At 34.0% G+C, this 23,404-nt stretch overlaps 2 protein-coding genes across 4 annotated transcripts in view; one reads left to right on the plus strand and one right to left on the minus strand.

The window, feature by feature from the left end:
* The first annotated feature begins 2 nt into the window (after nt 1–2).
* On the plus strand, nt 3–19,376 carry LOC149788997 (von Willebrand factor D and EGF domain-containing protein-like). 2 transcript variants are annotated; one of them, XM_089975150.1, is made up of 13 exons: nt 3–167; nt 1,194–1,276; nt 2,609–2,672; nt 4,008–4,190; nt 4,661–4,875; nt 7,996–8,272; nt 8,781–8,936; nt 9,285–9,459; nt 10,532–10,725; nt 14,440–14,685; nt 16,841–16,956; nt 17,789–17,909; nt 18,718–19,376. In XM_089975150.1, the coding sequence occupies exons 1-13, from the start codon at nt 3–5 to the stop codon at nt 18,784–18,786; spliced, it is 2,064 nt and encodes a 687-aa protein (XP_089831276.1). In that variant the 3' UTR covers nt 18,787–19,376. The 2 variants fall into 2 exon arrangements, with proteins under 2 accessions (XP_089831276.1, XP_089831277.1); XM_089975151.1 differs by lacking the exon at nt 16,841–16,956.
* The window catches only part of LOC149788998 (protein SSUH2 homolog), a 31,958-nt gene continuing 27,384 nt past the window's right edge, over nt 18,831–23,404 (minus strand). For both annotated transcript variants that reach the window (XM_089975152.1, XM_089975153.1), the window contains one exon: nt 18,831–23,016. In XM_089975152.1, coding sequence (XP_089831278.1) covers nt 22,870–23,016 — 147 coding nt within the window. In that variant the 3' untranslated portion in view covers nt 18,831–22,869. The remainder of the gene's footprint in view (nt 23,017–23,404) is intronic.

The raw sequence follows: 23,404 nt of genomic DNA on the forward strand, positions 1-23,404 counted from the left end.
CCATGAAACAGACAAATAACTGGAACAGAACCTTCACCTTCAAAGTTACAACCATAGACACTGAATTTTATGACATGAACAGAAATATTTTCCAGATATCTCTTGTAACTGACGAAAATGCGAATGGACATATAATATGGAAGTCATATCGCTTGCCGGATGTACAGGTAAAGTCACTTTTCTTTTAAGTGGTTTCATTCAATGCGTGCGTGCGTGCATACATACATACGTGCGTGCGTGAGTGCGTACATCTATACATACATACATAACGCGAAAGCGATTATGAGTAGTTATATTTTCTTTCCATAATGTCTCTTGATTTTCGGCGCCTAAATTTACAAGGTGTTTGCTTATTAATCATATTATGAAAACTAACTGCTGCTGCTGCTGCAGCCAGTGACCTTTGGAAAGGTACATAATCCAGCAAATCATTTTATTCATTTCTTCTTTTTACATGCGTTCTTAAATATCGGTTTTAAGTCTGAAAAATGTACGTTGTACAAACAGATGATCGTTGCAATCCGTTAGATAGAAGCCTCAAATATGCTAAGACGAAAGAGTAAATTGTTTTTCTGTCCTGCTTTAATACTCATGTTAATGAATAAATTGTAATTAAATTTATAAATCTGTTTCATACATTTCAAACGACACAGCGATAAAGAAAGGAAAGAATGAAGATAAATTAAGAAGACCTATTTATGCGTGTAGAATATGAAAGATATATGTGTGTGTGTGTGTGTGTGTGTGTGATTTGGATTTTTAACTTAGCTTTAACAATTTTCAGTCATATCGCTACGATGTCTGAAGTGTGGCAGTTTAATGTGATGTCTAGCACTGGGGCATCGTGCCGCAGACATGTAGCATGATATCCCACCCAGTCACATTATCCTGACACCAGGCCGACCAGTCCTAACACCCACCTCTTAATGCTGAGCGCCAAGAAAAGCAGCTGTTAGTACCATTTTATTATTATTATTATTATTATTATTATTATTATTATTTGTTTTTGTTGTTGCGAATCGCAGCTTGCGTGAAATAAAGATATGTCTGTTCTTTATTGAATAGGGACAAATCAACGGATAAAAGTACAATTTAAAAGAAATGAGAACGATAATTTCAAATAGTTTATATTGCAAGTGATATCAGATCTTCCAAAATGGACAGATCATTTTCTTTCTCCTTCCCTTCCACAGATTGAGGTACTGGATTCCTCTTCGTGGAAGCGTAAAACGTGTTATGCAAATGTTGACCCACACATGCAAACGGCAGATGGGCGGTAAGTAAAGTCTGAATACAATTTTTGAACATTGTAAATGAAACGCGCATATGAAATGTCATCGTACATTATAACTAAACTTCAGATTAAGAATAGTTGGAATAATTTTTTCAACACTTTCTTACAGATCCATTGTAAAATATAAATATATTAATAACATTTGATTCAAACTTATTTTTCTTTTCTTCTCAGAAGTTAGCTACATTTTTCAAACACTTTAAAGAGATTAAGAACTGATCTGAATATATTTGAAGTAACGGGACCATACACAGAAAGTGAACAACAGTGGCAAGAAAAGATGGTGGTTCCATTTTTCCATTTCTTCATCCTGCCAATAGTTATAGAAGAGAGAGAGAGAGAGAGAGAGAGAGAGAGAGAGAGAGAGACTACGGTGGTACATTTATTTTAATGCCTTCAACGTTATTACTCCATTTTCAAATAAATAACGAAGAAAGACGAGAGAGACTAGTAAACCACTATACGCTTTAATGTTATATAAAGGTTTGATTAGTGTTAGAAAAGCCAGTATAAGTCGAGATGGAAAGGACCACTTCAGGAATTTCACTCTTTATTTTCTTGACATCGTTCATCATTTAGCAACAATTCCATTCGCGTACCTAGTTGGAAATCCGTTAATAGAGCCTAAAATAGTATGTTCTCGAAAACCCTTTCCATATTAGCAGAAGAGGAAATTGTCTAGTACCCATTTATCTAATTCGGTCTTCGATCCAGTCAGTTCTTTTGCCAATCGTAATTTTCTTCAGTTGACACGAATCAATATTCCTCTGTGAATTTCATTATTGATAATATTGCCGTATCGTGAATGAAGTGTTTCAATGTACATCAAAGTTACATCCGCGTTATATTACATGCTTGGCAAATCGAATGATTGGCGTAAACACTTTTGAGAGGTAACTTAAAATATCGATTTCCGTGTCTATTTTTGACGTCTCTAGCATGGCTAAATGTGAGAAGCGACTTACAAAAATATTTATGCCATTAATCGTTTGAAGGAAACGCGTAGGAACAAAACGCCGATCACAGATCATGTGGATGATAACATAAATGTTTAAAAATGAACTTTTAGCAGATCATCTGCATGACGAATAGATACTACAGGTAATATATGCTAATAATATATCAAGGTTGAAGGGAAACAAATCCATTATCATGCAGATAAAAAATGATGTCTGTAATTGTTTATAGCGTGGTGGCCGTACTGTAGATTCGTCATTTATATAAATGAATGCCAATGGCTGATATCGAACCGTTTCTCAATCTAAAACGGATACTGTTATATCTCATCTCATTTAATACATGATATTTTTGCAGACTATATGAAAACCAGAATAACGGTGAATTCATATTATACAAGCATAAAATTCTTCCATTAGCGGTAAGTTGTCGCATGTATGTGTGTGTGTTAGAGTCAGTAAATGATTTATACATCCTGTTTCATTCAATTAACTATATACTCGCTTCAAATAAAACTGTTGGTAACGTCAGTTTTTGAAATGGAACATTTCCATGCTTTAGAGGTGAGCTTTTTATTCTTCAGTTTTTATTCCTGCATGCTCTGTTGTCGCCATTTTAAAATGGTATGAATGTAATAATTCAATCTGGCCAACATTTCACTTTTTTGCTAATGTTGTGAGCCCTACGTTCATGTAAATTTGTATACATAAGTAAAATTGTTTCAGATACATTCTTATCAAGTTTTATGCTGGTTTAAATATGATTTTTTTATATTTCTTTATAAAAGTCTCTTTCAGTGCATGCATTTGAACACTTTCACCAGCAAACTCATTCGAGAAGGCAACGTATCCCTTGTATGCTCCTTGTATGCGCTTTGCACAGCCAAAGTAGAAAGACTAAGCAGAATAATATGTACAAGTTATAAATGTCAAATTTTGAAACTTAAAAGAAAATAGGTTCAAACTGATTTGTTAAACTTGTAATCTAAGTGATATGTAATCAGTTGTCTTCTTACAGGGCACCTACTCATTTAATTGCTTTTAAACATATAAAGATATAAGTGAAACAAATAAAAAGATGATTATTTTTATTTATGTATCTGATGCACTACACTACAATCGTAAACATTGATATAATGCGTTGGAGGCTACAAAACAACATAAGGTATACTTTTTACAGAACTTTTTCTCGCGGTTGCTTATGTTACGCATGGTGTTAATTCAAACTATTTTCTTGTTAAATGTAAAAGTTTCTCTATGTCTTTATCTTATATATCGTTTTCTTTAGCTTGTATCAAAACATTTTAAAGCGAAATCTGGGTAAGGTTATGATTCCTAAATACTGGATTGATTTGTATAAACCGAAACCTTTCGAAACGACCTGCGGTTACTTTAAGATGATAGTCTAGACTAATCAGAAAAGAACAATATTAAAATAAAGATTTAAAAAATACTAAGTATAGAAAAATTACATATAGATGGGCTGTAATTGTAAATTGTGACAAATAGGTCCCATATCAATTAATAAATACTGATTCTTTCTTTGATCGTGGCATAACATTCTTCTTTTAAGAAAACATCGATAGTATAGACACAGCCATCAAAAGCACTTGTCATATCTCATGTTAGTTTAAAAATGACATATACTAAGAAAGAAAAAAGCCAAGAAGATTTTGAATAATTTTCTAACAAATGACTCATTTCAGTTAAACGAATGTTTTGAAAGTGTAATTAGATAATGGATTCTTGCAACATAGGTTCAAATGAAAACAATGCCGTGTAACAGCAACATGGCCACATGTGCATGCGCAGTGACTATTCGAGCAGGCGGAGATCTGTACGGCTTCATTCTTTGTGATGGACAAAAACAATTAGTCAACTATCTCTCCTGCAAAGATGGGATCATGACTGTTGTGCGGGAAACAGAGTATGAATATAAGGTTAGTTTTCCTACTGATGCAATGGCTTTTCCTTCTTTGTATATGCACACGTGTATATTAGTTTGATCAAACAGACAGCATTTCATACTGTTATAAGTTTGTTCATTCTAATTATCAGTTTGAACATAAATACCAACTCAACATTTTAATGGATCAGCATAATTCAAAGCTATGTTTTTAATTTTTGCAAATGAAGTGTCACATAATTATCTTGCCCAAAATAACAGAATCATTGTGTTATCTTTTCCTGATGAACTTGGCACCTTTTACCTTACGATTTCCTAAGGTCAAAAGGAGATTAAATAATGATCATTCCTGACAAGAACTGGCAACAGCATCAATATAGTTCATAAGTAGCATATCAACTCAAAGAAAACAGTATCACCGCTATCAATATCATGAACAAAATGTTATTTTAATAGTAGTATGTATATCTAATTGGATTTCTTTGGACGGAATGAACGTTTTAGGTTATTCTCCCGACTGGGACACGTGTTGATATAATTATTAATCGAGGACCCACGTACAGAAATACAATGAATGTGGCAATACAGCTGTCTAAAAAGGATGATGATCGAATAGAAGGCCTGTGTGGATCATTCAATGGAAATCCGAATGATGACTTTGTCATGCGTCACACTGGAGCAATTATCCAGGACAATAACCAGTTCTCACTGTCTTGGAAGTAAGAAGAAAGTTTACGTTGATATCTTATAAATGACAATAGTTATTTAAATGGAAGATTTATCTGTTTAACATTTTACTTAATGAATTGCATAAACTCAGATCATTTGATTTCTTGAAGACTGTGGTATACCGTTTTTCTTTGTTTTCTTAGATATAGATTGTGTCATAAATGTATTGATTAAGCATAAATATGATAATAGAAAGACAAAATAATTTTATATAATTCCACCATATGAGGCTATTGAAATGTTACATTTATGGTAGACTGACAAGCACCACCTATCAAAAATGAAATAGTCGCTTTTATTTTACCAGATGTTTTTCAGTACACGTTCTGGTGACAGTGAATTACTGGTGTATCCGCGCAGGACTAACCACGCTCCTCTTTATTACGCAAACGCCATCATTGGAATCTTAATTTTTGCTGTCGATACAGATATAGCGTGGATATTGTATTTAATTGAGAGTAACACTTATGTCACTTTAATTCTTATGAACCAAGCAACTTTTGAACAAGAAATGTGTTTTAAGAATGATTTTATATTAGATGAGCTATCGACATATTAAATGGCATAAATCCATGATCCCTATCAGTGGCAATACCAAGGTATAGCAACGCCACAATAAGCACGGGAAATATAAGATGTTGCTATATATACCGAACAGAGTGTAAGTTGGTTGCCCCAAAAATGTGATTAAAACAGTGTCATAGCTTTAGACCCAACGAGGGCGTATCATATATAATGATTGGTTCTGTACAGATACATCAGTCATTCATGGCCATCAAAGCGTGTCCTGACAAACACTCCATAAAGTAAAGAAAATATTTAGTTTCTGCTAGGGAATTATTTTGAAATTATTGTATGCTTCTATTTAAAACAGTAATCGTATACAATATAATATTTGGGTTATTACTATAACCGAAAATATGAGCAATGAACCGTGTTAGGGTTATTTTAAATATACAAAATGAACCAAAAGTCATCTTACATGTTAACCCATTTCCCCGTCCAGAAGCATAACGCAGGGGCCAACATAGTATAGGAAGAAAATATAATTTGGGATAATATCTTCTCAATTATATTGACTTTAAAAAATTGTTTATTTAAAGATAAGAATTTGAATAGAAACTTTGATGAAAAGGTACTCTGCCTATTAACTTCCATAATAAAATATTAATGCTGGAAAACATTTTCATCAAAAAGTTACCACATTATAATTATTAATTAACATTATAATTCTTGATTAACCCAGGGGCTGGATATGTTATTGATAGAAGACATGGATATGATCATGCTGTGCCATAAACATAGTTATTTGGTACAGAGTTATGGAAATATAAGTGATGAAAAAACTGTACATAAAAACATTTGCCAAACTTTATACTTTTTAGAATGCTTAACAACTACACAGCCCAACCAAGGGCAAAACCCAGGGACAGAAGTAGTACTGATAGAAGCAGAGAATTCAATGATTTTATTGTCGGCCAACGTCAGTGGAAGCAATACACGGTAGTCACTTTTCAGTTGGTGGCGCTAACAGTTTAAAACAAAAAGTTTTTCTTAAAGTCTATCAATTGCGTATATTTCCAAAACTACTTTATTGATTCTCGTCATACTTGGATGAATCATCCTTGATTGATTATACAATATTCTCGCTCACACCTATTACCTGGGTTTAAGGTCGCAATTATAAAATTTGCATTCACTTTTGGTCAGTTTTTTTTAAAATTTGTTTATATTTCCTAAAGCCAGTGATAGATTACCGTCATATTTTGAGATAAATAATTTTGAAACTAAAGCAACGCATTCTACGACACGCTCATTAGCCCCTACGACCTTGAAGTCAATGTCACGGTCATACAAACCTCGCGCTGAAGTCATGCTTACATTTTTGTTGTTGTTTATTTGTTTGTGAATCTTTCATTTTATTAAAGCCCATGAATAGATTTTCTTCATTCGTGGAATGAATAATTAAGAAGTTAAAACAATTCATTGTGTGACCTGCGCTACTTTGATCATGCAGTCAAGTTCACCGTCAAAGTCAGTTTGTGATAAGGTTTTGGTTAGAATACTTTGGAAGAGCCATTATGAAGCTAAGGTCAAACGTTTTACAGCAATGTTTTGATCCTGGACTCTACATGGAGACACAGACCTTCTTATATTCCAAATATGAAGCAATTGGTAATATTGTATTCCAAATATGAAGAGATTTGGGTAAATGGTTACTGAGCTAAAAGTGCTCATCATTAAAAGGTTTGAACAATGCTTCCTATAGATATAACCACAAACAAACTGCCATTCGAAGCACTAGACTCGCCCTTCTCATGGGCTTAAAATTAAAGCGATGAACAATAACGTAATGAAATTCATCGTTTTTTAACATTGCAAGTGTTGTGCTTTTACAGGTAATATTAATTGCTTAAATATATCATTGCAAGTGTTGTTCTTTTGAAGGTAATATAAATTGCTTAAATATATCATTGCAAGTGTTGTGCTTTTAAAGGTAACACAAATTGTTTATATATATAATTGCAAGATTCGGGCTTTTAAAAGCAACATAAATTGCGCAAATATATCATCGCAATCATTGGGTTTTTAAAGGTAATATGAATTGCATCCATATATTATTGCAAGCGTTATGATATTTATTTACCGGTTGGAAGTACACTATAATTTGTCCATTGAGTCGCAATCATATGTCAACATTGTCTAGCGTCTGTTTCGTGTTGTGCTTTATTTTAAAAAAAAAAGATAAGAATACGCAATTCTGCCTATGTCTGCTTGCGTGTTGGGTGGGAGACGTGCATGATAGTGAATATATTGCTTTAGTCACCGCTAGAAATGCCGACCTTAACCTTTGCTAAGGATAAATCAGAAGGTACAAGAAAAATATCGCTTTGCTTGAAATTTTCAACCTGTATGACACTTTGCTATCTTTTTCCAAGTGTTCATAAGTTATTTAATACAATTTGACAAGTGATACGTTCAACATTCCTTTCATATTTAATTTTTTATTTACCTTCCACAAACTTCAAATATGCATGAAACTGGTGAGCAATGAATGTATGTATGTGCTAATGACCTTTCGGGTGCTAATATTTTTCTCCATTTTTCAGAATTACTGATTCTGAAAGTTTCTTAAATACGTCAAATCAGGATCCAAAGTCTTGGGATAACGTAAAGCGACTATGCATCTGCTCTAATGATACTATCGCCAGAACGCAAAACCTGAGAAACATCAGTGTCTGTTCTCCAGATGAATCGGTCCTTTGCAAAAGGAACAAAACCTTGGCAAAAGATGTTGTCAGATGCCCCTTCTATGACAATAGTAGTTCCATTAGGTCACGGCGAGACTTGAGAACACAAGAGTTTACAGATCGATCCTCTCCAGCTGTAAGAACCTAATATATATATTTAATCAACAATATGCACATAAACGATATGAACATGCATTAACGCAAACCAGAATGCATGAAATAAAAATGTTCACCATAAATAAGGTATAAATTTCCATGTGCTGCACGACAAGTGTCAATTTAATTTCAACTTATTACATGTAAGTAAAACATGTTCATTGCTCGGTTTTGCTTTATTAACACAAATTTGGATATTCTTTATACCTGTGCTATGCATAAGGGTTTTTTATTTGTTATTTTGCAGACCAAAACTGTACAAAAGCCATCTTAGGAAATGTTTCCGAAAATTAAATGAATATATAAATATATTGAAATAGAATTGTTTCCAAAATATTAAACATTTCTCCATCTATGCATTAACTTTGATTTATATTGCCTTCAATTATTTGATCACAATTGAGAAGCAGAGAAAAAAGCTGCAGCGGGAAAATATATTTTTATCTCACAAGCTAATGAAGCATGTTTCGTTTTTTAATCATTCAAAGGGAAACATACGAAGACGTAAAAGTAGCATATCTTTGGAGAGGGCAATTGCCTCATGTGATTCCTTCTTTGCCTTGTCTCCAAACTACAAACTTCAAAACGATCTTCCGGTCAACACACTGAACAACAGCATATACGAATGCGCCCTAGACTATCAGGTACTGTACTTTTGCAAATACTGCTTTTCGTAGGTTTTGGCGACATTTATTTAAGTTTTCTGAATTAAATGCTAACTTGACATCTCTTACTGATGAATGTTCTACTAGTGAACGAATGCAAAGTAGTGAACGAATGCAGTTAAATGTGTGCATCATGTACAGGATTGAAAGCGCAGAGTTCAGTTTGTTTTATTTTATTTATTTGTTTTTGTTGTTGTTGTTGTTGTTTTGTCTTGTATCTATCCATGTGATTTAGTTTGTGTCGTCATGTGGGTGCATGCTTAATATATGCAAGAACAACGCGATAAGATCGAATTTTGAATTTTTATACAAATATGTTTCCTACAGATGTCTGACGGAGACATAAGTTGGGCGGTGCCACACCTCCAGTCATGGACTAGTAACATAAAAACGCAGATATCCAGGGACAAATCGTTCCAGGAAAATCATACAGACGTGACGGAGACATTCTTAGCTAACGCCTGTCCTAATCAATGTAATAGCCATGGAAGATGTACAAACGGTATGAGAACATCAGTTGTGGGGTAGAAGATTGCAACATTTATGTTACGCGAAAACAACAACACATCAGCAGCAACAATAAGAACGAGAAAGTTTTAACACATGTATATGTTTGACCGTCCTACAGCTAAAAAGTCAAAGTAAAAATGCAACATGGAAAAGTCGTCGAAATAATACAAACAATCAACCAAATCGTCTACATATTTATCTAAACAGATCTAGAAAAGTTACATTTTCACAAGGTAAACAATTTCTGAGTCTTTGTACCAACAAGGTTTTCACGAAAAAAAGGTTTCTAAGTAATTGTACTAACACTGTTGTCACTAAAGAAGTGCAAATAAACTGCTAAAACATTAAAATAAAAACATATTTGCATTTTCTACAACTTAGTCCTGCATTTCACCAAGATAACTCATATATGGACTTAAACTTAAGTCTGGAATTCAGCAATCTGACTGGCTGAAATTTAAGGTTGACTAAGAATGGACCAATCAGACGGCTTAAGTCTGCAATTGACTGTATGATTTACTTTAGGGAAATAAGAACAGGTTATCTGCATGTTCATATTGACAGACCTACCGATCGTCATTTGCCTAAAGGTTCAACGTAATTATGCTAATGAGGCTTGTATTAATCTATGTCCAATATTTACCAAACATTAATTAAAAACGAAAAATATATGTTCACCCGGTATGAACAAATATATATCATATGAACATGTTAACATGTTTACCATCGTCTACCTGCTATTTACCTAGGTCACGTGGTCCTGAAAAATCGGGATAATAGTGATTGTACTGAAAAGTCTATCTTCTAAGAGTGCCCAGACCTGAACAAATTGAAATAATTCCGCAAATCGACACAAACTCTCATCAGTTCATCTACATATGATTAGAAAGATGATTACATTTTTTTTTGTTTACCTGAAGAGAGCGGTTTTTGCAAAATTATACTGAGAAGGTTTAACTTAATGTCAAGTCCAAAAACTGCACAAAAAGCCATAATGTTACCTAGTTACCAAGTATTCTAAAATTGTTAATTTGTGCATGAAGGTAAAATATATATCTGCTCAGGTACGTGTGTGTGTAACCATGGATTTGGATCCAGTGATTGTTCCATCGATCTGACGGTACCCCCTTCTGTGAGCGACATATATAATGACGGACAGTGTGATACATCCACCGACAACTGTTGCTCCGGATTCTCTATCTACGGAGACGATTTCATCAGGAGTGAATCTCTAGAATGTGAAGTGGAGAAGAATGAGGTATGATGACTTTAAAAAAGATAATAAACAAAAGGAAAACATTGATACTTAATGTTATTCACAGTGTAACTGAGATTATTGTTTTCAAACCATGAAATCAAATTATTCTAAATGAAACGAATGAATGCCATAAATTAGTTTATCTATTTCACTTTAGTATTTAGAGCAAATTACAAATGTTATAACATAGCTGGTACAATTTACATGCAGTGTGTGCAGGTAAAGATTTTTATACGTCAACATGTTAACAAATCATTTATATAATTTAACGTGAATAGGAAAATCAGGTAAAAAATCCTCGAAATTATTGCGCAGCATTCGTTTTACTCATAACCTGCAACCGTGAGAAGAACTCTCTCTCTCTCTCTCTCTCTCTCTCTGCAGTAGATTTGTTTGATATTGGTTTTTGATCCTTGTTAGTCCACAGTCTCTTGGCAACGCTTTTATCTAATTCTTTGTAGGTTTTAAGGATGAATACAAAAATGAAAATAGAATTATTCCCTCGTAAATCTACCTGTTTAAAGATATACATTTTCCCGAACGTTCTTTCCTTTCAAGCATAATTGTGACCCCAGAGCATGTTTACGTTATGCACAACACGAATGGACGCTAATGCACTGGTCGCACGATTTACCCAAATACACCCAAATTCTGTCCAAATATACCCAAATACTGCCCGGAAATTATCGACAGAGTCCAGGACGACATATATGTCCCTGATTTGCATGCTTAATTTCATATATCTGTATTATAGAATAATGTTAATTTTTATTTGTGGGCACACCTTGGACATTTAGATATAATAAGCTATTGACCTAGAGTGTTTCCCCAACCCCATGGCTCTTTGTTCGAAAACATTCAAACACTTTTATATTTTCGTGTTCCCACCCTCTAATATTTATGTGTTGTTTTTTCCGTAGAAAATCAAAAAGAAATTTGAAAAGAAAATGTATTTATATGATCGTTTTTATTGCGGTGGTTTCTCTTAATTTGCTACTTTCTTGGATGAGCCGTTCTCTGAAGTTCCTGTATATACAGGCCTCTTATTTCCTCCTCTCCCAATACTTGATAGCTTTATTCTATAAAAGTAATAACTTATTATATGTTTTGTACTATCACCTTTTGACATATTTGTCTGTGGATAATTACATAAGATGATCCATATTTCCAGTGATCATGGCCAACGATCTTCCTACCGTACATGCTAGCTATGTATATGCTATAATGTTTTGTCTGCCATATAGTTTCTGTGTCTAAACTGGCCTTTGTGTAGTCAGATTTTTTTCTTTAGGTAATTTGGTGTTAATTTATCCCAGAAAAGATATATACTCTGATGAGTATACATCGTTACCTTAGGCTTTTATCCTTGGATGCATGCATATGTATATAAAAATACTGCCAAATATACCCAAATACTTCGGAAGACCTCCCAAAAAGTATATTTAAATGCTACTAAAACATGCCGATACTATCCGGAAATATAAAATAAATTTTAAATTATAAAATAAATTTTAATATATATATATATATATATATATATATATATATATATATATATATATATATATATATATATATATATATGGGTTGAGGATCGATTGAAACATATGTTACCTTTTTCATCACGATCTTTTTAAGGCAAAAGTGACCACTAAACATGAAAATGCTTTTTTAAAATTTGCTGTTCTTGGTTACGATGAATACCTGGTTTACAGTGGTGCATGAGTTTGAGTCCCATGGCCCACAATCGTCGGGAAAGTCGTTGCGTCCCCCCCCCCCGCATCACTACAACGTGAACATTGTTTTTGTGTCCCAAAGGTACTCTTCCTGCTGGCGCATCTGCCTTTAAAAGCGTTTTAAATAGTTCGTCATTTTCCAAGAACCTGTTTCCTGGATTTCCCTAAATTGCTACCACAAGGCAAGAAGAGACAGCATTGAAGAGGCAGTCTCCACCACAGCTTGTCGTCAGGGGTTTCTAGTTATGTTGTCGACGTAATTGTCCATCACCCCAGCCGCGACTGGATCAATGTCTGCTATGATCGAAATTTGTGAGAAAATAAATCACATTTCTAACACTTTCATGCAGGTATATCTCGATGAAAGGTCGTTCAAGTTTACTGGGTCGGCTAGTAACCGGCTACCCGATGCCGACACCAATTGGGAATGGACTCTGACCCTACACCCCAACATAAATGTCCAAATATAAAACAATGGCTTGACAAGGGTCAGAGGAAACTCGGACTAGGTGTGGGGGACACACTCGAGGCCAATGGCTAATTATATCTAAATGTCCAAGGTGTGCCCACAAATTTAGAACATAGATATCTGCAATTAAGTATGAAAATTAGGGACATATATCGTCCCGGACCCTGTCGATAATTTCCGAGCAAATGTAAATACGAGATGTTCGTTACGTTTCGTGCAAAGAATTTCTAATTGCTTTAGTAATTTAAATTTTTTCATTTTGACCAAGAAATTAACTTTGCAATGAATTAAAATATTTATTTAGTAATAAATTTATCACGTTTTTGTTTCTGGACAGTAATTGAGAGTATTTGGGCAGAATCTGGGCAGTATTTGGGGTATTTGGGAAGTATTTTGGTGTATTTTGGTAAATCGTGCCACCCCAAAAGCACATTGCCTTTAGCTTCAATTGTTGATGTTGTTACTTTTCCTCATCTTTTATTTTGTATTTGCTTACCTGTGGTTTTTTAATTGTCATGCAGAAACGTGGTGAATAGTTTTAATACTTTCATTGCATAATTAATTCCTGAGATTACATTCATATACATTTAACCAAGTATAACCTATAACACAGCGATTAACAATTAACAAAGTACCACCCATGACCTAACGACTGTGACATACATGCCCAAGCCAGCTGATGACAAATACTACACTAAATGACCTTTAAGACAGATGAGTTTGCGTATTGAAATGAGTTGAACTTTGATTGGTCAGTCACTACCTTTGCATAGAAGATGAGGACCTCCTTACACAATCTACCATATTTACATCCATTAGTAAATAATCTACATATTTACCTGCATTAGTAATGTATTCGACTATATAAGTGTATTGGCTTGGAATGTTTTTCAAACATTTGGTACAGGTCAACATAACAAAGTCTGTATACATTGTTCCTAATAGTGAAATAAACTGACATAAAACATCCAAAACAACGTAAGAAGATGGCTAAGACTCATATGTTTAGCCCGCCCCAGAGCTCTGATAACAGGACAAATGTAAGTTAGATTCCAGTTTTGAAGACAGTGGGGCCAATGGTATTAAAAGTAAAGAAGAAAAACAAAATCCTTTAACATTACCCTTAATATAATGTTTGACTGATGCTCAGATGAACGAACACACATACGGACGCCATAGTGAGCCCTGTGTCAAGCTTCCGCAAAGACAGGTTCCAGAAAAATTCACTCCAGTATTGGATGAGAACTATATAGCCTAAGCTTCTAGACACTCTTAACGCGTGTATTGGTTTGGAATACGCCTCTTGCCTTCTATATGTTGGACTTGAGACAATGCCACAACGACTTTGACATTAGATAATTCTTCATTTTATTCAAGAAACTGAAACACATTATATTTGGATTTTTCAGCTTGATAAAATGTTAATTCTTCATTTCAATTTGTGTTTCAATTTTTGTGTACTAAAGTGAAAACAATATAAATTTTATGAAATTTCCATTTTCTGTACAGATCGATATGATGGGCACCATATTATCCAGGGATCTTGTTGTGGCAAAGGCGGAGTTTGTAAGTCTTTTCGAGGTGATATGTCCAGTCAGCTGCAATTCACCGTCAACTTCAACCAAGTCTCCAATGGCAACAGTTTACAATTTGTCAGTAAGCAACTTTGGGCAGAATTTCGGCAAAAGGCAAGCCATGGCTGTCATTGACCAACGATGCACTTCAATGAATCATAATAATTCGTTTTCCGTAAAGGTAAAGGAACGTTTGCTTTCTTCTTAACGCTTTATCTACCGATTACTGTATAGCTAACACCGTATTGTATGGTTTTACTTAATTTCACCAGAGAAACTCACTGCTTCTTCAATTACCTTTTTATTTCCTATAACGTGATCAGTTTAGAAAAAAAAATGATTCAGTTGAGCATGAATCCTTTGAAAAATTTTAATTGCAAGTATTGAAATCATCTATAGTAGAAAACACCAAGCCTACATATCTACAAATAAATGTTCTCTGGTCGGATAGTTCATGGGCAGTTGTCATCTTATTAGTTCTAAGAAATTAGCTCATAAACATTTTATACAAGAGACACAGATTAATATCTGGCAATTGTAAACCATCGTTTTCTTGCTGTCTTATCCGCGCTTTCGTACACGCTGGAGGAACCAAACGATCAAAACAACCCACCTGGTATACTGGTGAAATGGCCAAGGCATAACATACACGAGATTATAGTCATACAATTAATGACTTTAGCAAATGATGTTTATGGTGAGTGAAAGCTTAATTACTCATTGTAAAACGTGATTTTGTCAAAGAAGCCATTGCTTCAGACTCTGATAACAGATCCAACTGGGATCATGTAAAAGAATAAACTTCTGCTAAACGAGTACTTCAGTGTTCATGTGAAATTACAATTAATACCAACAGTTCCGATATTGCAAACCATGTGAACATCTTTTTTTTAATTAATATTTACCAATCACTTCATAAGTCTAATTTTACAGAGCCTATCTGAGATTAAAGTATAAATTAGTGAATGACAGGTACTTATGTTCCTTTCAATACCCACAAACGACATTAACTAATACTATTGATACTATCATAAAATAGACACTAACATTTCGGTGTGTCTAGATGGAATTCACCCCAAAATTCCTAGGAATATAGAAGTTAATATAGAAAGTTTGGTGTATATTTGCAACTTTGTATATTCAATGATATATGCCTTGATGTCTGTCGTACGAATCCGAAGTGACTGCATACTTACTGAAACAAATTACCATGTTGATATGTTAGTGCGTCTAGTGTGCACGAATTCCCTATATCAGTAACTTTTACCATCCTTATTTGGGTGGAATGTATGCTTAGTTGAGCAATTAATTATTGGTATGTGCACGCAAGAAAATTGATGCCGTAACCTGTGGAACCATGTTCAACTCGCAGTAGAGTATGAATTAAAAATTCCCCAGCTTGTATGATAATACTTAACTCTCTCTCTGTCTCTCTCTCTCTCTCTCTCTCTCTCCTACGTTTTTGCACAGTGAATACATGTTAGACCTAGAGTTACAAGACATAGTGACAGAATGCATTTTGTCTAGTACCCCACCCTCATCACAAACGTAGGCAACACTGCCATGACTTTAGTTACATTATAGACTTGGAGTTTATTTTCTCATGCTCTGTTTATGCTAAAATTGAACTAGATGATTGAACGCATATCTAATAGTACCACACCAATGCAACACAAGAAGGGCATTGTGATCTACATTTCAGTTTACTGACCTAGGTTAAGTATCTTCATTTAGCTTATGACCAAATAGGGTTTGTGTACGGCTGTATATAGATAGAGTCGTTAAACTTGGTGAGGAGACCCATCTTAATAAATGATACATCGTCCTTACAGAGGTAAATCACCGTGACCCACATTTTACGCATCATTGACTGAGTTTAGTCTTAACTACTGGTTATGCAGGAATCATAAAAATAGTTTACTGTTTGCATCTCTATGACCACAGCTTTACAACAAAACAAGGTCACTGTGATTTAATACAGATAAGATTATTTGCATTTCTTATCTGTAATTTATTCAAGTTGTTTCACAAAATGAATCAGTAGGCTCCTATGTTACTTTTGTACATTTGTTAGCTTTGCGTGCGGTTTCCATAAATGAATAATTAAATATTTTTCTTATGTGAATACCTTCTAATGTATGTCTTGTTGATGTGAAACTATTCAACGATCTTAAAATCAATTCACTCATCATGAGTACAATTCATTTCAATGTATTTCTCAGTAATATATCGTAATATATTCGCCATAATAATGCGTAACTCTTTTCTTTGAACAGTTATCTTCGCACAATTTATGATATTTCACTTTGCCTTTTGTATGCCGAATTTGACTACAGCTTCCCACTTGCCTCAAGGACAATAGTTTACAGAGGCCACAAATATTGACCGTTACTTTATTCTGGAATTGCCATGCTGCTACAGGCATCTTGATTTTTTTAACAGCCATGAAATGGCAAGTACAAACAAAACTTGTGCAGATTTTTCAGATTCCTAATGTAACAAGCTTTTAAATGATATATATTGCGAATTTTCTAAATTCCCACGTGAGTACAAATGGCCCTTGACTTTGAGGCATCCTCACTGACATATGAATTTAGCAATTCTAATGGATTAATGGTTAGATTTGGTAAAGAATATAAGGGATTTTAAATTGCGAAACACCATTATTTCATATGGAGAAACCTTGCCAGAATCTTCCCATTAGTCGCTGATTCATCCCGTGGTTTTTGTTTGTTATTCCTCCACACTATCTACTGACCGCCATGTATGACCTATCATTATGTTAAAATGACTTTAAGACCAAAACAACATTATTCAATGGAACAAAAGTTTTCTTTTTTGTGGTAATAAATTTAAATGGATTTCACAATATATCAGCGAAAAGTTCTAACTATTAACCCAGGTCTGTTTTTATATTGATACATTAAGAAGAGAAGCCTTTGGTGAATGTGCCCCCAAAACAACCCATTGTCTGTTCTGCTGACGCATATCAACGTAATTGGATGTAAATTTGAGTCCAGAAATTATTACAAAAGATTAGAAAAGAAAGAAAACTCAAATCATTGACCAAAACAATAATAAAAAGGTTCATGGATCAGATTTACATCTTTAGTAAACCGTGTATGTCAAATCTTACTAGTGCAAATTCGAATTGTGACCTTTAAATATCAGTATCTCACAATATCTTCTTCACTTAGAGAAATGAAAGTATATTGTATATCAAAATCACAACAAAATGTAGTTAACTTTATTATAATGAAAAGACAAAGTTCTCTTCATTTCAGCCTGGTCATTGCTATATCAAAGGTGTTTGTTATGCTGATGGTGAGAAAAATCCCACAGTTAACTGCCAGGCCTGTGCTTCAGTCGTCAACCCTCATGACTGGTCATCCAAGTGGAGTATGGGTTAGTAGTTTTAAAGAAAGTTCATAATACTTATGTCCTAAAAGTTCTTAACCGATATGAGTAATATTTATGCAGTGTTGTAGGACTTCTTGTTGATATTTATGTGAGCTGGGCGTTGTATAAATAAAAATAAATAAATACTCGTGGAATTCATTAACCAACAGGAAATATATGGGATAAAAACTAGACACAAAGACTCGAAATCTACAAACGTTATAATTCTCTCGAATTATATGACTATGACTATAGGCTTTCGCAAAAGCAGAAAGAGTAAGGTGTTGGGTAGATCTGCACCAAGAGTAACGACAACAAACAGGGCCAAAAACAATAACAATGAACCCCACGACCAGCGAGTGTTGTAGTTATTTCTGTTTATATTACGCCCGGCTCACAATGGCGCTCACCGTGAAGTAATGACAAGACAGAAGATGGTATATCAACCAAGTAAGCAGATAAACCTGACCGAAGTATCGCTACCAATGGAGCCATTTTATCCCTTTCCATGAACAAACTGAAATGTGACCGCAGGATGACGTGCTCGATAATATTTAATTTTCGTCTTCTAGCTTAGACTCAGTACAATGAAGACGATCCTTTCTTGTTTTTACCCGTTCTCAGCGGCAAAGTTTAGAAAAGCTTTACAAGCAAGTCATTTTGGGCAATAATTAGTAGAAACCACACGTGACCTGTAAAAAAAAGAGTTATAAAGTATAAACTACATGAGTCAGTTATTCTATTTTTTTTTCTTCAATTAGTGGAACATTATAATTTTCTTTCAGTATGCGTAAATATTTGTTTGCTTTTTCAGAATGCCCGGAAAATGGTGCGTGCTCTAATGATCCACCCGTTTTCTTCTTTGCCCTTACATGGTTTGTAACGGTCTTAGTGCAACTTGTCTAAGAAAAAACAAGTACAAGCGCGACTTTTTGACTATTTTATTCATGCCAGACAGTGTGTACAGAACTCGTGTATTCAGAACATTTCCAGACAAGCTAAAAAAAGAAGACACTTTGTAAAATATCATCTCCCAACATTTTAATGAAAGTGTACAATGTTTTATATATGAACAGTCGAATCTTAATTTGCGTATCGCCAAATAAATTGATTTTGTTTTTATCATTGAACATTCATAAGAAGTTATAGTTATGCCAGCATCTAAAGAAACACCTGTTCAACCTTTGTCTACCACTGTAGTCTTTCAGAAATGACCTTGATGTAACTGGTTTTGAACAAAGTATCTGTAATTACCAAATGCTGTATGATGTCACTTACCTTTATTTAAGACAATTTCACATAATCGTAAAAAAAGAAAACCACAAATGTAGTCAACAAGGAATCTAGCTTGTAATTCCTATTTAATACACAGCACACACTCGATTAAATATTCTTTTTACAGTTTTCTATCTTCTGGTTAACCTCTTGTAGTTCACATTTTCCTCATACAAATATAATTACCTACAAAATATATTAGTTACTCTTGTGATTATTGCATTGGTCATTGTATGCATGTATGTATGTATGTATGTATGTATGTATGCGGTCTTAGTAGGTATGCATGGGAAATGAAGTTTCCCATAACAACATCATCTTCTCTTATCTATACTAAATCTATTTACTTTTATGTGTAAATTTATAGTACAAGCGTGTAATGTTAATCGCATCATCGGCTTACCGAAAAAAAATAATCAAAATTTTATTCTGATGATAAAATGAACAAAAATATTGTAATGACTAAAATAATTTGTTATAACAACTCATAGTTGTGATAAACACTTTATATAAAATTCAAATATTTTAATATCATAGTTATTTGTAATACTGTACGAAACTCACAAAAATCAGCATTTTCATACATTCTCTTTGGTTATACATATCTCGTTCTCGCAGTGGAACCGGACTATTACGTCACCTGTGTCGTACTGGTTTTAACAAGAAATTGATCATCAGTACAATCAAGCACGATTTTCTCCTATTTAATACTACTGTTATAAAGGAAGAATAACTTTATTATTCAAAAACATGATTGTCCTATTTAATACTACTGTTATAAAGGAAGAATAACTCTATTATTCAAAAACATGATTGTCCTATTTAATACTACTGTTATAAAGGAAGGATAACTTTATTATTCAAAAACATGATTGCTGTCAACACTTGTTATATAGGTATAAATGACGATTGTTATAGTCATATTTAACTATGACAAAAGGGATTGAGTTTACTTCCTTTGAAGTTTTATCTAATGTGGACCACTGTTACTTTGGTGTTGTTTGTTCCTAGGTTTTTATAAATGTATTTAAATCTCGCTGTGTGATCTATGCGTAAACAGTATGACATCACAAATGGAAACGTGTTTGCATGCATCCAATCAGAGCAACGGTTACATAAATATATTATGACGTATTGGTTCCCCTGTTATCCGGTACCGACTAATATGATCTAGTAAAAAAGATACTGGTTTACCCATTATCCTAGAAGAAGACATTTCACTGTTTACAATTTCATCAACTCGTACCTGATTTATTTTCCTACAGCAAAACGTCGATTATTCAGACCTGTAAAAAAACATCTTTCCTCGGGATAAACGATCCTTCGGATGATCGAATTACGGTCAAAATGTAAAACTGGGAATGGGAGTATCCAGACTATTATCCTTTGGCAGTACATGTATCAATAACTAAGTTAATATTACCGCTTCGTATACATCTGACATGTTTATGAGCAGAAAAATGTAGAAACTATCAAAATATTATAAAATAGTTTAAATTAATACCGCATCTATCAAAGAAAAACTCAGATTGTCCATAATAGAATGAAAACAAATGGATTGTCATTTTATGTGTGATCTAGTGAACACAAGCGTAAAAGGGCTTTGATCACAGAATTTACGTATGGCTTTCATAGTAGGTGATTAACGATTATCGCGCACTAAGTCAATTTTGATCACTGATTGAGGGCTTTGATCACATAATTTACGTATGGCTTTCCTAGTGGGTGATTAACTTTTATCGAGCACTAAGTCAATTTTGATCACTGATTGTCACGTTATTACCTATGCTTTGACAAAAAATGCCTTTGACTGAACAGTTATGAGTCCTTATTAAGTCAATATTGACACGTTATTACCTATGCTTTGACAACAGAATGTCTTTGACTGGACAGCTTTATGAGTCATTATTAGGTTAACATTGACACGTTATTATATATGCTCTGACAACAGAACGCTATGTTATTACCTATGCTTTGACAACAGAATGTCTTTGACTGAACAGTTATGGGTCATTATTAGGTCACAACTGAGATATTATTACCTATGCTTTGACAACTGAATGTCATTGACTGAACAGTTATGGGTCATTATTAGGTCACAACTGATATATTATTACCTATGCTTTGACAACTGAATGTCATTGACTGAACAGTTATGGGTCATTATTAGGTCACTATTGACACGTTATTACCTACGCTATTACAACAGAATGTCTTTGACTGAAAAAATATGTGTTGTTATTCATAAATGACTAGCTTAAAATTTCTCCAAAACAAACGTATTATTCTCCTGACGGTGCTCACTGCATTGTAATTATACTGCTATCAGATTATACTCATTTATGTTCATTCTAATTACCATTACACCGTTCTATGTCGGCAGCATGAGTGTCAAAATAGTGTAATTCATAGATATAGGAACATTGCAATAAGTAAAAAATAAATAAATTCATAGACTCAGCAGGACTTAGGAAAAAAATATAATTACTATCCCCACAAAACCAAAAGACCCAGTAACTAGCTAAATAAATTTAGAAGCCCGCACATAAAAACCCATAACATATCATTCAATTTTATAAAAATATTAATAAATAATTCACTTATGAAGCACCTATCAAAAACTAAGGAAACCGCAAAATCGGATGTCCTAGATGTCCTTAACGAACCGAGTAATCGGCTAGGACTCTGGTCTCTTGCTAAATAAAGTATAATAACATTCAATCTCTAAAAACATTAATAAATGAATAACTTAAAGAGGCAATATCTAAAAACTTATAAATAACATAACGTATGAAGCACACCCTAAACACCTCGACTAGTAATACCATAATAACCTTGAAAATCTCTCTTCATACATGATTTCTACTAACAACCTCTATAAACAGCATAGAACACACACACACCTTTTTAGAACATTTAAAAAATTTTTTTAATAAAAAACCGCAAGAAACACCAGGCAAATGCAACAAGAAACCAGCGATGTGAAGCAACCAGGACCGTTCCCGCGCTCTCCTTCCCCCTAATGACAGCCAATCATTCAACTGTAAGGGACCTTTATGGACCCACAGACTGAGGCCAAACTATCAGGGTTCCTTGAACCCATAAAAGCCTGGGGGAGGTGGCAACATTCCCTTCTCCAGGAACAACTAGCAGGCTGCGGTGCAGTCAGAAAAAAGTGGCACATGCACAATTGTGCGCACGCCACTATAATTAAACTCAACAACAACAAAAGTAAAAAGTTCTGGCGACAAGCTAATAACACTGATTATTGGTTTCTGGATAATTGACGTTTTGTAGATCCTGTAAAATGAACATTAACTCCATTAGGCATTAAAGATTTTACAATCTAGGACAATATCTTAATTTTGTCTTAAAATTTCTAAATTTATCAGTAAACTTATTGCATTAAAAAATCAGGATTTAAATCACTTTTATTTATAGAAGAAATTTAGAATAGAATGTGATTTCAAACGTGTAGGAAAAAAGAGTGCTTATTTTCGATACTCACATTTAATGCTATATATGTACAACTCAAGTAAATGCTTAAATTTATCTTACAGTAGTAAGATTTTTTACGAAACATAAATTTATGCAAAGCAGCAAACATTTCTTTTGCCATGAATAGTGCTATCACCACTTTTGAACAGTACGTGTATTTAAAGCAGTACACAAATGTCCAGGAGTGGTCGCTTTACAGAACAGAACATCCGCAACAACACTGCTGGGGATAGTCAGGACAATACACTTTCCGCTCAAATCCATACACCCAGAACCGACTGTTGACATTCTCCCATGTATAATTCACTTCCGTTACAGGTACACCTCGCAATGTCTGACGCTGGAATAAAATCACATTAAAAATTGAAGTAATTGTCGTGTGCGAAAAACTATTTTTGAGAACATATCATTTTACTTCACTCATAAGCTTACCATTCAAGCTTATTTCTTATCATTTTTGATGAATGTCAACTAAAGTAACAACCATGCAGACATTATTGGAATATTAAAAGACTTTATTATTGTTCTCATGCTGAGTTTAGACAAACGAAGTCCGGACAGAAAGACGACTATGAGTTTCTCCAAAGTGATATTTCAATTATCACAGAAAACACAAATATAAATGAGATCGCAAATCAAGACTGCTGTTGAAAACTGGCAGGGAAGGCTCGAGGTCAACATATTGACAAAACAAGCGTGCCATCTAGGAAGCCATATATATTGAACGA

Source organism: Sinohyriopsis cumingii, chromosome 11 (assembly GCF_028554795.1).
Source record: "Sinohyriopsis cumingii isolate HCF-2022 chromosome 11, ASM2855479v2, whole genome shotgun sequence".
In the NCBI taxonomy this organism is placed as follows: domain Eukaryota; kingdom Metazoa; phylum Mollusca; class Bivalvia; order Unionida; family Unionidae; genus Sinohyriopsis; species Sinohyriopsis cumingii.

Excerpts from the sequence above, each read along its gene's own strand:
- LOC149788997 (XM_089975150.1), top strand. The coding sequence starts at position 3 with ATGAAACAGACAAATAACTGGAACAGAACCTTCACCTTCAAAGTTACA. Across the intron at positions 9,460-10,531 it reads CCATGGAAGATGTACAAACG|GTACGTGTGTGTGTAACCAT; the intron begins GTATGAGAACAT and ends ATATCTGCTCAG. Across the intron at positions 14,686-16,840 it reads ATAATTCGTTTTCCGTAAAG|CTTCCCACTTGCCTCAAGGA; the intron begins GTAAAGGAACGT and ends ATTTGACTACAG.